Below are 15,415 nucleotides of genomic sequence, written 5' to 3' on the forward strand. Positions count from 1 at the left end.
AATATAATAGAGGTAATTACGCGGTGTATCCGCGCGTGTGCAATAAATACGACAATGCAAAACAATAATGTGACGTCGTATATTCATGATGTCGCACTATTGTTTACCTCACGGTGTTGAAAAATATAAATTTGGACAATATTTGCTTAACAAAGACATGCATTGAAAATACATGTTTCCTTAGTTACAGAATAAATTCAATTTACATTTACCCTCCCCTCCAAAGTGTTAATTAGAGATAATAAATTTTGTTTGATGTATGCCTTTATATATGACCAAATCCATAATTAAATCATTATTTTAACACAGCTATACCAGATGGTGTTGATGATCCTGATGCGGCGTTGCAGAAACTGCTACTTTTTACAAACGAGGATAGTCAGAGTGAGGTTGTAAGTAGCAAACGTTATTATCCTTACAAGCTAAATACCTGCACTACGTCATTCAGAACAACTTTCATCTTACAATATCATGTTTTGTTTGTTTGAGTTGACACCAAGTGTCATTTTGAAGCGTGGTCTCCTTGTAGCAGTTAGTGACTACCCACCTGAACACCATACGGTAAGCCAAGCGTATGCCGTCCAGAACAATAAGGGTAAAGTGTCTTGCCCAAGGACACAACCACGACAACACAGACCGGTCCGTTTCTCACCTTCCCTAAAAACGCAAACCGCCACGGGTAGGGAGCGTCGGACCACCGCACCTCGGATCTTCACCAGAGTTTACATGGCCGGCGTACTAACCGAATGAGTTAGCGCGGCCCCTCAAAAAATAAAGCATCTCTTCAATCTCATATCAAGGGAAATATGTTAAATCCTCTTATATATATATATGTTTTCTAGGGCTAGAAATGCTGTTTGTTTACCCTTCGTTCTCACATGTTTCAGGCAGCGCAACTCGAGAGTAAAACTAGTTCAACTGCTGGGAAGGTGGACGAATTTGTGATGTCTGGACTTAACCCTGGGGATGAACCTGTAGTTTTTGACGGCAGTAGTTACTCGATTCGTTACGAGAAAAACAGTATTGAAAATCTGTCTGGAGCCAAAATGTCTGTCGGAGGGGCTGAAATCATACCTCCTGATTTCTCTAAAATCTTTCCTAATATGAACAGCAACACCCCTCTGTCAATAAAGGTATTTTTTATCGATTGATTTATGAATAATCAAATTTAGAAATTTTTACAATAATTTGCATTGTTAAATAACAGGCTTCTATCTGACAATGATATCCACTCGTTTAGTATAAAATTAAATTTCCAATATAAAAACGCGGAGTGCCTGCTTCTTGAATGTATAGATACTTTAACTGTCATTTTAAAACATTTGTCGCGGTTAGTGAAAACAGTAAGTTTCGTCTTATTCAAGGGCATTCGCAAAGGAAACATGTTAACCGCTCTGTTTCATTAATACTCTATCAATTGCACAATTGGTAAACCTAATTGTAATCTGATATAGCTAAGTTTAATATGAAAATGTTAGGGTTTTTTTAATGATAAAACATCTCTGTCATTATATACGATATGAAACTATCGAACATATCAAATACTTCTGAAACTAAATACGCTTCTGTTAATTTCGCAGGCTTCAACATCAGCGTTTAAGGTACCAGGTTTAATTCCTGGATCAGATCCACTTAACCATGAAATTGGAACGGTCAGCATCAGTATATACGACGAAAACAACCAGGAACTCAAGGTTAAGAACATTAAAGATCGATTTGAAATCATCATCCCTAGGGATGCATCTGTATACGACCAGCCTCCAGACGACCACGTACCGTTCATCCAGCCAGGCAACGACTTCTCTTTTTTCTTTATTTCGGTTACCAAGGAACGAGCTGCAGTACAAGCAGTGTTTAATTTTACTGAATTAGAACAACTTCTTGTAGTAGTCCGATCCGGAGGATTTCCGAACCTCACAACAGAGGAAGTGGACCATGTCTGCTTGATACCACAACAATGTAAATATTGTTTTTTTTACAGAAGCAGTAAACCATTTTTAAACCCACGCCATAAAAATGGCGGAGGTGAATGCAATGTTGTCCATGCCCGTCTGTCGCATATTGCCGTGACATGCCGTGTCGCGTCCAGTTCCGAATTAACATCCTATATTGACAACCCCTCAAAAACATAGTTCATACTTATACCTTAGTATCATAACTCATGTTGTACATATTATCATATTCTGACGGCCATTGCCCCTTCTGAATATAACTTGAGAATCACCCAACATACTTTATTAATGCTGACTTCGTTGTATCATAAAATCAAGACTGTACCAAGTAGGAGCGAGGGCATTCATAGCTTACTGAAATTGTCTTCCTGGTAGAATGACCTAGTTAATTCCAAAAATAACTAATGTGAAATTAAAACAATGGTTAAAGTATTGTCAGTTCGACAAAAATAAATTTACCAAACTAGTATCGTTATGAAAAAGGTAGATTTTTTAGAAACTCATTCTCAGAAAACGGTTTGGGAACATGACGAAATGTAACAAAATGTGTTCTTATTAATTACTATATGTAAAATAGATAAGTCCTGTTACAACTTATCAATAACTATGGCAATTTATTGAGCTAGAAGTTAATTGGCTGAATCAGTGGAGACAATGTGATATCAATTAGTGGGTTCCTCTAAAGGTAACGTTTTATTTTTTTTAGTTGGGAAAACAGACGAGACTTCCATGACGTGCTCAATAACCACAGATATGCTAGGAGGATTCAAAGGAAAACTGTATTTCGGAGTTCGACAACTGTTGCCTAATGAACGTGACAGATATCGCTTCAAAGCCGACCTGCCAAAGGACTACTCGAACGTGCCCGGAAACTTTACTTTTAACTATACCTTATCTGTCAGTCAGGCGAATTGTCTTTATGTCAATACCACAACCAACACATGGGAAACAAATGGCTGCTCGGTAAGTCATTGCAAATAGGTAAATCAATCGAAAATTAATACAGGTCCTAAGTCACCATAGACTACTCGATTTCTAAATGCGTGTATTTATCGATAAGCATGTAGAATGAATGTCGTAAGAAGGCAAAAAAAAACAGCTGTATGATGCAATTCAATTCATTTTGGCTCTACTATATGTAACTCTAAAGTTGTTCTGAAAGGTGCCGATATCGTGTGTGCCTTTTGTACAATCATTTTAAACAGTTTTCTTTCTTTCTAATGTCTCCCTTGACACGTCTTAATGATTTGACTTTCAGTTAAGTACGAAAGCTTTATTTTTATTATAGACATATTTTTCTCATACTGAATTCATGCTCTTGACTTAACGTCTTGCATTATAAAAATGTATAAACGAATAAAGAGGTGAAGTGTTGGAGTAACGATTAATCGCTTACATTTTATCTTTCAAATCGAAATGAATAGTTAACATAGTTTTGATTTTGAGAGAACCGTGTTTCTATCATATAGGAACTGATTTACACGTTACATATTAGTTTCTCTCAAAATTCTCCAGCTGCCTAATTTCATGACAGATTTGTACATTGTTATGAATGTTTAATCACTTGGTAATACATGTTTTTGCCGTTGGCTTTTTAGGTTTCAGAGAAAACAAACAAGAGGATGGTATGTTGTCTTTGTTCTCATATGACAACGTTTACGGGTGACTGGGCTGTAGCTCCAAATACTATTGACTGGAACTTTGTTTTCTCCAATATGGACTTCTTCAAGAACCCTACTCTTTACATAACAGAAATGGTGATAGCAGCAGTGTATATAGTCTCTGTTATATGGGCTAGGCGACAGGACAAAAAGGATGTCGAGAAGGTACTTAAAATATAGGAAAAGTGCAATTAATTTAATGTATATATGTATGTACCGACGACCGTTGAAACAAGTATTTATAGTTCAAAAACATTTTTATCAAAACGGAAGTTGATTTCTGAAGTATTTCATTAAAAAGTCATGTTTGATAAATATCATAGAAAAACATATTTTGGAATATATTTCATTTCATCGTTCATTCAACTTAAAACATTAGCTCAATATACTTCGATACATTTAGAAAAAATGGTAGACTAAAACAATGTATAGAGGCTAATATATATTTCGTTTGAAAAAAGCATTTGATTATAAAAAAAAACCATCACTGTCTTGTTTGTGATATAGACAAATAATAGAATAACAAGGTCGATAATCATCTGTTGTTTTCTAATACACGTGACGTCAGTAGGTTAATTTCACGATCCCTTAGTCTTTGTGGATATGCAATGCAATATATATCATGAATGTGTTTGTTCCGGAACATATCAATATTACATTTTTTTGTTTTTCTCCGATGTAGGTTTGTGCTGTAACGAGGACGTATCATAACAAAATAATTAATTTCTGGATAATATAGTGTGGTTAATTTTGATATATCGTCTGTTGATTTTCAGCTGGGATTAACACCTCTCCTAGACAATGATATCGATGATAAGTATTACTATGAGATCGTAGTAGCAACAGGCATGCGAAGGAATGCTGGTACAAATTCCAGGGTAGGTATTGATATTATATACAAGTTTTAAAAATTGAGAAAAAAAAGAAATGCTATCATGAATGCAAAAAATTGCAATTTTCGCTGGTATCTTCGTAAATGTCAACATTATCTGTTCTTTTTCTTCGTTACTCTCCTACATTTCCTAAGTTTGTACTCATCAATTACAAATATCTAAACATGTGGCAGAATAACACTCTCTTGTGTGCAATCTTATTTCGGTCAAAAAATGTTGATGTGGAGAAATCATAATTTTTTAATGAAATAATTATGTGTACGTAGATATAGCATTTTAATTACTTATTGTTATTTTATCATCTCTATTTGTGTAAGGTAAACTTTATACTTTCGGGAGATCTGGATGAGACGGAAGTTCGATGTCTATCTGATAGCAAGCGCAAAGTGTTTCAGCGTGGAAATGTCGATGGATTCCTCATGGCTGTAAAACGGTACATATTATAAAGACTGTCATTTAACTTATTTTATAACAACGCTCCATTTTTTATTTTTAAAGTAGTTACAGATAAATTGATATTTTTTGTCAGATCAGATGCTTAAATAACACCTTATCTCTTTCGAAAACTAGCAAAACAGCTCGATAGCGCTAGCTTGATGTATATACCATTCATTTTTCTTCAAACATATGATACTGAAAGTAAAACTAGGATGCTATGTGTTTCTATCACAATATCTTAAGCGAATCGTCAATTCCACTATGTAACGAGGTTCCGTTCACAAAAAGGTATCAATATAGCCAGCATAACGTATTAAAGGAGATTAAAATGTAGTGTTATAAACTAATGATATATGAATAGATATCTATCATATTTTAAATAATGAGAAGGATGCGTCATAACCATGATATTGCAAAATGTTATAATGAAGATATTCCATCAAGTCATACCGGAGCTATTACATGTACATAATATCATAATGAAAATGTTGCATACCGCTCAATGAGGCTATTACAAAATAGCAGAATGAAATTATTTCAAAATTTGACTATAAAGATATTACAAAAATGGGTAATGAGTTTATTATATAATGTCGAAGATATTGCAAAATGTTTTATTGAAGATATTACATATCGCGTTATGCGGATGAGTAAAGGACATGTAGAAATATTTCCATTTCGATGTCGGTAAGCTGATGGTGATCTGCTGAATAAGTCATAATAAAGTCAACACTGAATTGGATTGCTTCTATGTTTTATTAGTCCCCTCGGTCCACTGAACTACTTACATATTTGGCACGACAACTCCGGCAAGGGAAATACTGCATCATGGTATATGAATACCATGGTTGTACGGGACGTACAGACGGACGAAAAGTATATATTTATCAACAACAAGTGGTTTGCTGTGGAGGAAGGCGACGGAATGGTACGCTGCAAACTGGTCTTATATGGCTTTTTAATGCCTGGTGCATTACTCAGATGCAACAATTGTGAGAGTATTGGCCGAAATTTCTATAGTTTCTACCATGTGAATTTTAAAGTATCGTTCGTGAAATGACTAGCGTTTGGATATCCTTACTAAACTTTTCCTGAAACAATTTTTGCTTCTATATATACATGAATTACAAAAATGTTATTTTTTCATATCCTTTTTCCCGTGTACTTTATTATGTTTTATACATGTTTCATTGCTGCTGAATTTAGGAGCAATATATCCACAATGAAAATGTCCGATATAAATTTCTGATAAGGATTTCAGGATAGCATGTGGAAAATAACAAAGCGTAAGCATTGTTGATTGTGACGTCACAACATACCATTTGAAATATTCATTTATATCGGGTGAATATAATGACTTAAAAGACATGTTTGTATTTATGATTGATAACTCATATTTTGTATTCGTAGTCTGAGTATTATTTCATATTAGACACTCGTGAGCACTTCAGGTTATTATTATGAGAAATATTATCCTTATAGATGTATATTAGGAGCTTAAATACACTCTATTAGATGTATGTTTTATAATATTCGCGGGGATATAATTTCATTACAATAGCTGTTATTAAATTTAGCGCGAAAATAAATACCTAGTGAATGTCAATCCATTAAACGAAGAAAATATTATATGTACTCATATGTATAGAAGTGTTTGTCTGTTTACTGCAGCATGTATACACAACAGTCTTGTGCGAAATATTAGCCCCTCGCAATTAAACAACCAGTCAGGATGCCTAGTTACTAAAAGCTGTCACTACATTTTCTTGTTATGCAGATTGATCGCATCATCGCCGTAGCTGGAAAGGAACAAATGACTGAGTTTAGTCATCTGTTCACTGAAAAGACAACAAAGAATCTCAACGATGGTCACCTTTGGTTTTCGGTTGTGGCTCGTCCTCCTCAAAGCCGATTCACACGTGTCCAGCGCGTGTCCTGCTGTCTCTGTCTCCTTTATGTCACTATGCTGTCCAACGCCATGTTTTACGAAAATGACGCGGCTGATTCTGGTAACGCATTGGCGTTTGGACCTTTCAGTTTATCACCTACACAAGTACGTATACCTTAAACGTTTAGCCTGAACAAGTATCGTATTAAAGACATAACTAACAAACGCAAAAGTAACTGCGATCATTTCCTGTTGGTCTTTCCTTAATCATACTTTAACAATATAACAAACACATACGTGTTCACATATTAATCACCCGAACCCACACACCAGAATTATAAACTTTTTCGATTTTGAAAACTAACTCAGGATGTTGTATCGGTATTACGTATATATTTGTATGTATTTTCTTTAAGGTGTATATCGGTGTACTATGCAACATTATTGTGTTCCCTGTCAATTTCCTGATTGTATTCATGTTCCGACGCTCGAGGCCACGAAGCAAGAGACCTTCACGAGTAGAAGAAGCTATCAAGAGTAGTTCGCAAACAACAGCATCAATGACGGATGTCAATCCTCGACTAAAAAGTGCCGCCAACACATCACGAGTGAACTCGTCCATGCTGATAGACAGTGGAAAACGTCCAGACACTTCAATGTCGCGTGCATATACATCTTTGTCTGTCGCTGAAGTACCAAAGGACGGAAAGAAAAAGAAGAAAAAGCTTGAGTTCCCATGGTTCTTTACCATCTTAGCTTGGATTATACTGTGGCTAACAGTGCTTGTTTCCGCTGCATTCGTCACATTCTACGGTGTGATGTTTCAGGACGTCAAGTGCAAACAATGGATCACGTCAATGTTGATATCATTCTTCACCTCGGTTTTCATAACACAACCAATCAAAGTAAGTAATAACACCGCCAATCAAAGTAAAGTAAGTAATAACACCGCCAATCAAAGTGATTAATAACACAGCCAATCAAGGTAATTCACAGCACAGCCAATCAAAGTAAGTCATAGCACAGCCAATTAAAGTAAGTCATAACACAGCCAATAACAGTAAGTTATAACACAACCAATCAAATTAAGTCATAACACAGCCAATCACAGTAAGTCATAACTCAGCCAATCAAAGTAAGTCATAGCACAGCCAATCAAAATAAATCATAACACTGTCAATCAAAGTAAGTCATAACACTGCCAATCAATGCTATGATTAGTTTTTCGAACGACTTGGGTTGTTTTGTATTTAATTGTTGTATCAAGCAATTTGCAATCTACTTTTAACTGGATTTTTATAGTTATTTCCGATAACGTGATTTTGGTACATGTACTGGAGAAATTTTAAATGTTCCTTCTTTGAATAAAGTGAATATATTTCAATATTCCAGGTGTTTGCTGTTGCAATACTCTTTTCACTCATAATCAAAAACCCCGGAGGAGATGAGGAAGAGGAGGCTGATGACGAAGAAAAACCAAAGAACCTGTCTAATGACGAAGAGTTTTTACATATGGACGATTTTGGTTAGTTTCCTTCCTTTACAGTACAGTTCAAATCGAAGAGTATACCAATACAAACTACTTTATATTGGGAAATGTTCCCGCCTCCTACATATCAACCTTTATGTCCCTAGCATCACTCTAAATTCATAAAAGGACGTAACAGATTTAAGAGGAAGTTTTGTTCTTTCTATGAATCTTCTCTATTTAAATCTCAATTTGTAATGAAAAGTATTACTTTCCAAGGATTTACATTGTACATATACCTTAAAGTGTTATTTTGTATCAAATATTTTAACAAGAACAAATCATAACAGGTTTGGGAGCTACAAAACCAAAGAAGGCATCGTACGTACCTGCCGATAATCAGCTTCTGGATAAGGCGAGGGAAGTGCGACTGAAAGAAATCAAGATGTGGGCAGTCGTAAGGGAGATAATCTTTTATTCCTTTTTCGTCTGGATACTCATGGTTATAAGCTACCAGAACCGGAGTACGGACTCGTATCTGTACAAGTTCAGCATGGAACAAGTCTTCATCATAACGAATGACACGAATCATAAGTTTGAAAAGGTAATTTGAATGCATCAGCGTATACAAAGAAACCATTTGAAAGTACATGGAGCTGGACGTATGAATTTCGATAACATTGAATCGTACGACATATACAAGTGTACTGTAGAATGTATACATTAAATTTGCTGAGGTTAACAGTTTCTTTTTTGACCTGCGCAGCTAAAGCGACAAACAGACATATCCGTCAATCCTAATAAGTTCAATGTGAAAGACATTTTCAATTGAAGCTTTGATTTTAATCAATATCTAGTTATTGCTATGTGCGTATGCCGAAATTAAGTATACATACGTCGATATCGCAGATTCCAAATCACCAAAGGACCAGACCAAAGTATCTCGGACTATTTCGAGTTTAAGGGTTATTGGGACAAGGTCACCTCTATTACTTTTAAAAATCCACGGTCGGCACTCCAGAGAGTTCGTTCATTCCTTGAGGGATTCGGATCAAACTTCAGACTCTTGTAAAACGCCATAATAGCTAGTTGGGGCCGGTAGGGGACACGCTATTTTTAGCAATACTCAGTATACTTGTTTTTTAATATCACAGTGGCCATTTTAGAATCGTACAATCTATTTTGTAATCGTGCTGAGATGAAATGTGTCCCACAATATACATGCAATATGTATAGTATATTATATAAAGTATGTACACATTGTCGCCAACGTTCGCTAAAGTATTGCGTCATACCAATATCAGCAATAGGACGTCGGGTTGAAAGGCGTGTTCTTCCACTTTTAAATACTCAATCCGCAGTATCAAACACAGTAGTTATTTATTGAGCTAAAACGAATCCATTGTATCTGATCATAACGAATCATTTGATCTTTTCATTTCAGATCACAAATGTACAGAACTTTTGGACGTGGGCAAAGACGGGATTGTCAACGGGTATACGTGCTAACAAATGGTACAACGATGACCACCCCCTGTTTCTGAGAGGATATATCAACGACAAGGTGTCACGACTAATGGGATATGCTACTATGAGGCAGCTTCGTAGTAAAAAAGGTACATTTGTGCTGACTTGTTTTAGATTGATAAATAAAGTTATAATTAGCAATTGTTTTATGTTTATCAATTCAATCTTATTTTTATGTATCAACTTTTTTTTAATTTTTAAATTTTCTAGTTTTTTTTATTATTATTATTACAATTTACAATTTATTGTTTTTTTCATAGTTAAATTTATATTAAGATGTCATTTAGTTATGCAAAACAGGAATATAACGTTATTAACTTATCTAACTGCATTTTTATGAGCTGAATATCAATACAAGTGTTATGCTTTAATTCTATGCAATTTAAATACAATATAGTTTGTTGGAGCGTTTTAATGTTATATTATGCCCTAGTTAGTTTTAGCCAATTTCTCTTGCAATCGGTCTCACTTATAAAAAGTTTGGTTTATTTTGCACTTTGTTATATAACTGATGGGAGCCCTGTTTGTCAAATTTCAGATACATGTCGAATTGCTGACGACATAGCCAAAGTGATACCAGAATGTAATGGAGAATACACCATTATGGATCAGGACGAAGGCGAGTACCAAGTAGGATGGAGGAAGATGTATGGTAACTCGTCTGATGTTACAAGAGAGGAGTACAGGTACACTTCTGCCGCTGAACTAAACGGATACCCATATTGGGGCCAGATGGCTTTATATGCTGGTGGTGGATATCTTGTACGACTTAAAGGATCATCAAATTCTATCTCAATGAAGATGAAACAGTTAGAAAAGGAGAAATGGATCGATAAGTACACGAGGGCAGTGTTTGTGGAGTTCACGGTATACAATCCAGGTGTAAACCTTTTTGCTATATCGACATTGCTTGCGGAATTCAGACCAAGTAATGGTATTTTCCCATCATACCGATTCGAACCTGCAACACTTCTACCTTATATGAACTCGGTTATGTTGTTCCAGCTTGCTTGTGAGATCATCTATCTCCTTTTTACTCTTTATTTTATCATACATGAAACGCGAGGCATCATTCGCGAGAAAATAAAATATTTCAAACAGTTTTGGAATTTGATCGAATTTGGAATTTGCGGAATGTCTGTCACTGCCGTTGTCTTGTACTTTTATCGACTGGTTATCACTAATACACTTACCGAACGGTTTAAACATACCCACGGAAATGAGTACATGAAGTTCCAATATGTTGGATATTGGAGTGAAATATTCAGCTACATCATAGGATGGCTGGTATTCTTTGGCACACTCAAATTTTTGAAGTTGTTGCGATTCAACAAGAAGATGTCTTTGCTGGCTTCAACCTTGAAAAATTCATGCAAAGATCTGATGCATTTTAGCATAATATTTAACATCGTATTCCTGGCATTTATCCAGTTCTTCTATCTGATCTACGTGGCACATATCAAATCATTCAGCACTTTCATTACAGCTTTGGAATCTGGAATTGTTATGATGATGGGGAAATTCGAAATATATAGCATGTTGAGAGTGAATCCTGTTATCACTCAGATCTCGCTATTTCTGTACGTTGTGGCGATAACATTCATTGTTGTAAACATGTTTCTATCCATCCTCAACGAGACATTCAGTGCTGTCCGTAACGACCTCAACAAGCAGAACAATGACTACGAAATTGTCCAGTTCATGCTTGAGCGCTTTAAATTATGGACTGGAATCGGGAAGGTTGACAGAAGCACGTTGAAACCGGAAGATGTGAGGAAAGCGAAACAGGAAAGCATGGCAGGCAAGATCGACGAATTCCCAGACCGAATCGACAGACTTCTTAACTCGATCTCCAACGTTTACATGGAAAAGGACAGGATTGATTCTATATTTGAAATGAATGCAAGAGGTGGAAAGAGCATGGGCTTGTCAAAGGGAGCTCTTGCGAGAGGTTCTTTTGCTGACAAGGCGCCGAAAGGCATGACCACTGTCCACACTAACTGATACCATATGAAGATTGTGGAAACAAGATCCCATATTAATGAGACTAGTCATTACCGTTGTATATACTTGTTTGAAATAGTTTATAAAGTACAGGGATAAAATGGTATTGCTTGACAACGTTTTACCTTTGAAACTGCTTTCTATCATCGTGTTGCAGTATTTAGATTTATGTGATTTAGTATTTAGATTTATGTGAGGTTTCACGGTAATTCTAATCACACTGCTATTAGAAGATTAAATCATGTAATTTAGGAAGAATGTAACAATAGATAATTGACTAAGCTCTTGATATCATTTTATCAAATATTCCACATGCTTATAACTGTGGAACTTGCTAAAAACATAAGAGGGATATACTTTAGGCTGTATACATGTATTCATGTCCAAATCAAAATGAATTAAATTTTGGCGATGGAAAATATATGAGGGATATACTATGGGATGTACGGTGAGCATGCAGATCACCAAATATCCACATAGTGATTGAATTTTTGCTTGGATAAGACTAAAAATGTCATTACAATCTAGTGTCGTGATTTAATTGTACGGTTGTAATGATGACAATGTGCCAGATCAAGTATGCAGTACAATTCGGATTACAAGATAATTAAAAGTGAAACACAATCAACCTAAGAAGATAAATTTGAACAATAAGTCGGGATTGGATTAATAAATCAATAAGATATCAGCATTTTCTGGCAATTATTAATATCTATGTGTCCTATTTTAGTGATCAACACACTATGCCATGATGTGGGAGGCACATTTCAGGAAAGACATACAGGCATGGCATTTAAAGGTCACAAGCTGACATTACAGTAATGACTAAACAGGATAATAACGCACAATATAGTCAAGGTGTTACGAGATCACAATATCAAAATACAGTCATGATATTAGATTACAAGATCACAATATAATCATGACGTCACAAGACTATAATTAACGACATTAAAATATTACAACATTATAAGATTTCAATATCACAATTCAGTTATTATGTGATTAACATAACAAGATTACAAAGATTATATATTACAATACAATCACCGAATTACAGAATCACAGAGGTTATCACATAACAATATCCCAACAAGTCAACACAATACAAGACCGCAACAAGTAAACACATCACAAGATCACAATAAGTCAACACATCACAAGATCACAATACTAGATCACCTTTTAGACATCACACTACAAGATCACAATAATTCAACATACTGCATGATCACAATTAGTCATCACAATTAGTCATCACAATATAAGATCACAATAAGATATCACACTACAAAGTCACAATAAGTCTACACATTACAAGATCACAATGAGTCATCACAATATAAGATTACAACAAGATATCACACTTCAAAGTCACAATAAGTCAACACATCACAAGATCACAATGAGTTATCACAATATAAGATCATCTTAAGACATCACACTACAAGATCACAGCAAGTCAACATACTACATGATCACAATAAGTCATCACAATACAAGATCACAATAGGACATCATAATATAAGATCAAAATAAGTCAACACAATTAAAGATCACAATAACACTACAAGATCACAATACAAGATCACAACAAGACATCACAATATAAGATCACAATAAGACGTCACAATACAAGATCAAAATAAGTCAACACACTATAAGATCATGTTATAAGATTACTAGATCACGAGATCACGATACATTATATAGTTAATATATACAACACCAATTACTGATATGGACATAATATAGAGTCCGGACACTTTTAGGTCATATGATCACCCATACCGCGACACTGAAATATCGCATTCCCGTTATGTTTCATTCTTTCATTATTCTCGAAAAAAACTCCGTCCAAATATAAACTGTTAGACTGGTGAAGATATAGATGGCACTTGTTTTACTTGTGTATAAATCTATATTCCGCTGAAAAAAAGATTATTTAGAACGTTGCTATGTAAGCCGTGTGAATACATATATACATATTCCTGGTGATCATTGCATTTAACTATGTAATAACGTCCAAGCAGACATTAATAGTACGGTAACAGCGATAAAATATTTTTTTCAGGCGATGTTTTAATTAATGGCATTATGTATACTCATATACAAAGGATGATATCATGCATGGCAAGTCTAGTTCTTCTCAAAATAAAACAGGCTTGTGTATTAATGTATAATCAGACACAAACTGAAACAGATCTATAGAGCAATGTATAATTACATACAAACTGACCCAGATCTGCAGATTAATGTATATACTTACATACAAACTGACCCAGATCTATAGATCAATGTATAATTACATACAAACTGACCCAGATCTGCAGATTAATGTATATAATTACATACAAACTGACCCAGATATATAGATCAATGTATAATTACATACAAACTGACACAGTACTGCAGATTAATGTATAATTACATTGAAACTGACACAGGTATGTAAATGAATGTCCAATTACATACAAACTGGCACAGGGCTGGGTATCAATGTATAATGATTGATCTATAGGTATTTAGGAAGCAAACTGTGTTCAAGTTCAATGTTCAGATAATGGCACACAAATTAGTGAAACAGTATTTAGATACCCGTCTTAAAAGAAATAAGATATTATGTTTAAATAGTTTGATTATTCAATAATTGTGATATGAGAAGTTCAGTTATTAATTCATTGTTGATGTTTTAATCTTAGAATTTTATTTGAAATAAAATTGATTGGTTATGCTGTGTGACGTCTGGCGTTGTAATTTTACATTTTAATGTTTAAAAAAAAACTATACAATTAACAGCACGTGGTACATTTTAATCGTTGGCCTTTTAGGGGAAGAATTAGCAAATAGGTAACTGTGGTATTATAACTCCTTGAATTTGGGTACATTTTACAACAAAGTTGCAAGCTACGTTTTTTTCATTATTAATAAAAACACAGAATGCCGACATAAAACAAAGCCGTTTTTTAATCAAAAATTTGAAAAAAACATAGACCCGCACAAATAAAATAAATATAAAATAATAAGAAGTCTTCCTTAAGGATAAGTGTTTTCTGCTAATTCAAAAACATTCTATAACCTATATTATGATATAATTATAGTTACATAATATTTATAACGACTGGTTCAGGAACGTAATTATAAGTAACCTGTGAAATACATTGATATTTCTCCATATCAAATGCCTCATTACGTTAGTATTACTTTACTTTGTTCAGATATTGACCTTGAAGAACACTACAGTGTCAACAGTGACAAAACACAGGGTTAACACACACTGACAAAATATAGCAGAGCACTGACACACCGTGAGAAAATATACAAAAGTGCTAGCACACCAGGATAAAATCTGAATTTGACGTTAGAAAGACGCTGTCTATGCTTATGGTCGGGAAGGGAAGAGTTATCTTCCCGCTAAAGGAAATATAATTTCAACCGGTTGACGGTAGGAATTAGGATGTAATTATTTTCTCTTCGGTATGAGGTACGCCAATAGATGGCGTTACTGGTATTTGCACGTGCAAATCGGGCAAGGTATAGCGTATACGTGTCATTCAGGCGACACAGGTATACCAGATCACACG

General features: G+C 34.8%; 1 protein-coding gene across 3 annotated transcripts in view; it reads left to right on the forward strand.

Annotated features, from left to right (window-relative positions):
* The window catches only part of LOC117334568, a 63,275-nt gene extending 48,707 nt beyond the window's left edge, over positions 1 to 14,568 (forward strand). For all 3 annotated transcript variants that reach the window (XM_033894278.1, XM_033894261.1, XM_033894270.1), the window contains 14 exons: positions 310 to 392; positions 888 to 1,133; positions 1,581 to 1,959; positions 2,659 to 2,915; positions 3,551 to 3,778; positions 4,390 to 4,491; positions 4,824 to 4,939; positions 5,707 to 5,872; positions 6,722 to 6,997; positions 7,249 to 7,737; positions 8,225 to 8,357; positions 8,651 to 8,904; positions 9,745 to 9,916; positions 10,366 to 14,568. In XM_033894278.1, coding sequence (XP_033750169.1) covers positions 310 to 392; positions 888 to 1,133; positions 1,581 to 1,959; positions 2,659 to 2,915; positions 3,551 to 3,778; positions 4,390 to 4,491; positions 4,824 to 4,939; positions 5,707 to 5,872; positions 6,722 to 6,997; positions 7,249 to 7,737; positions 8,225 to 8,357; positions 8,651 to 8,904; positions 9,745 to 9,916; positions 10,366 to 11,831 — 4,367 coding nt within the window. In that variant the 3' untranslated portion in view covers positions 11,832 to 14,568. The remainder of the gene's footprint in view (positions 1 to 309; positions 393 to 887; positions 1,134 to 1,580; positions 1,960 to 2,658; positions 2,916 to 3,550; positions 3,779 to 4,389; positions 4,492 to 4,823; positions 4,940 to 5,706; positions 5,873 to 6,721; positions 6,998 to 7,248; positions 7,738 to 8,224; positions 8,358 to 8,650; positions 8,905 to 9,744; positions 9,917 to 10,365) is intronic.
* The last annotated feature ends 847 nt before the right edge of the window (positions 14,569 to 15,415 follow it).

The sequence above is a fragment of the Pecten maximus genome, chromosome 1 (assembly GCF_902652985.1).
Source record: "Pecten maximus chromosome 1, xPecMax1.1, whole genome shotgun sequence".
NCBI classification, from domain to species: domain Eukaryota; kingdom Metazoa; phylum Mollusca; class Bivalvia; order Pectinida; family Pectinidae; genus Pecten; species Pecten maximus.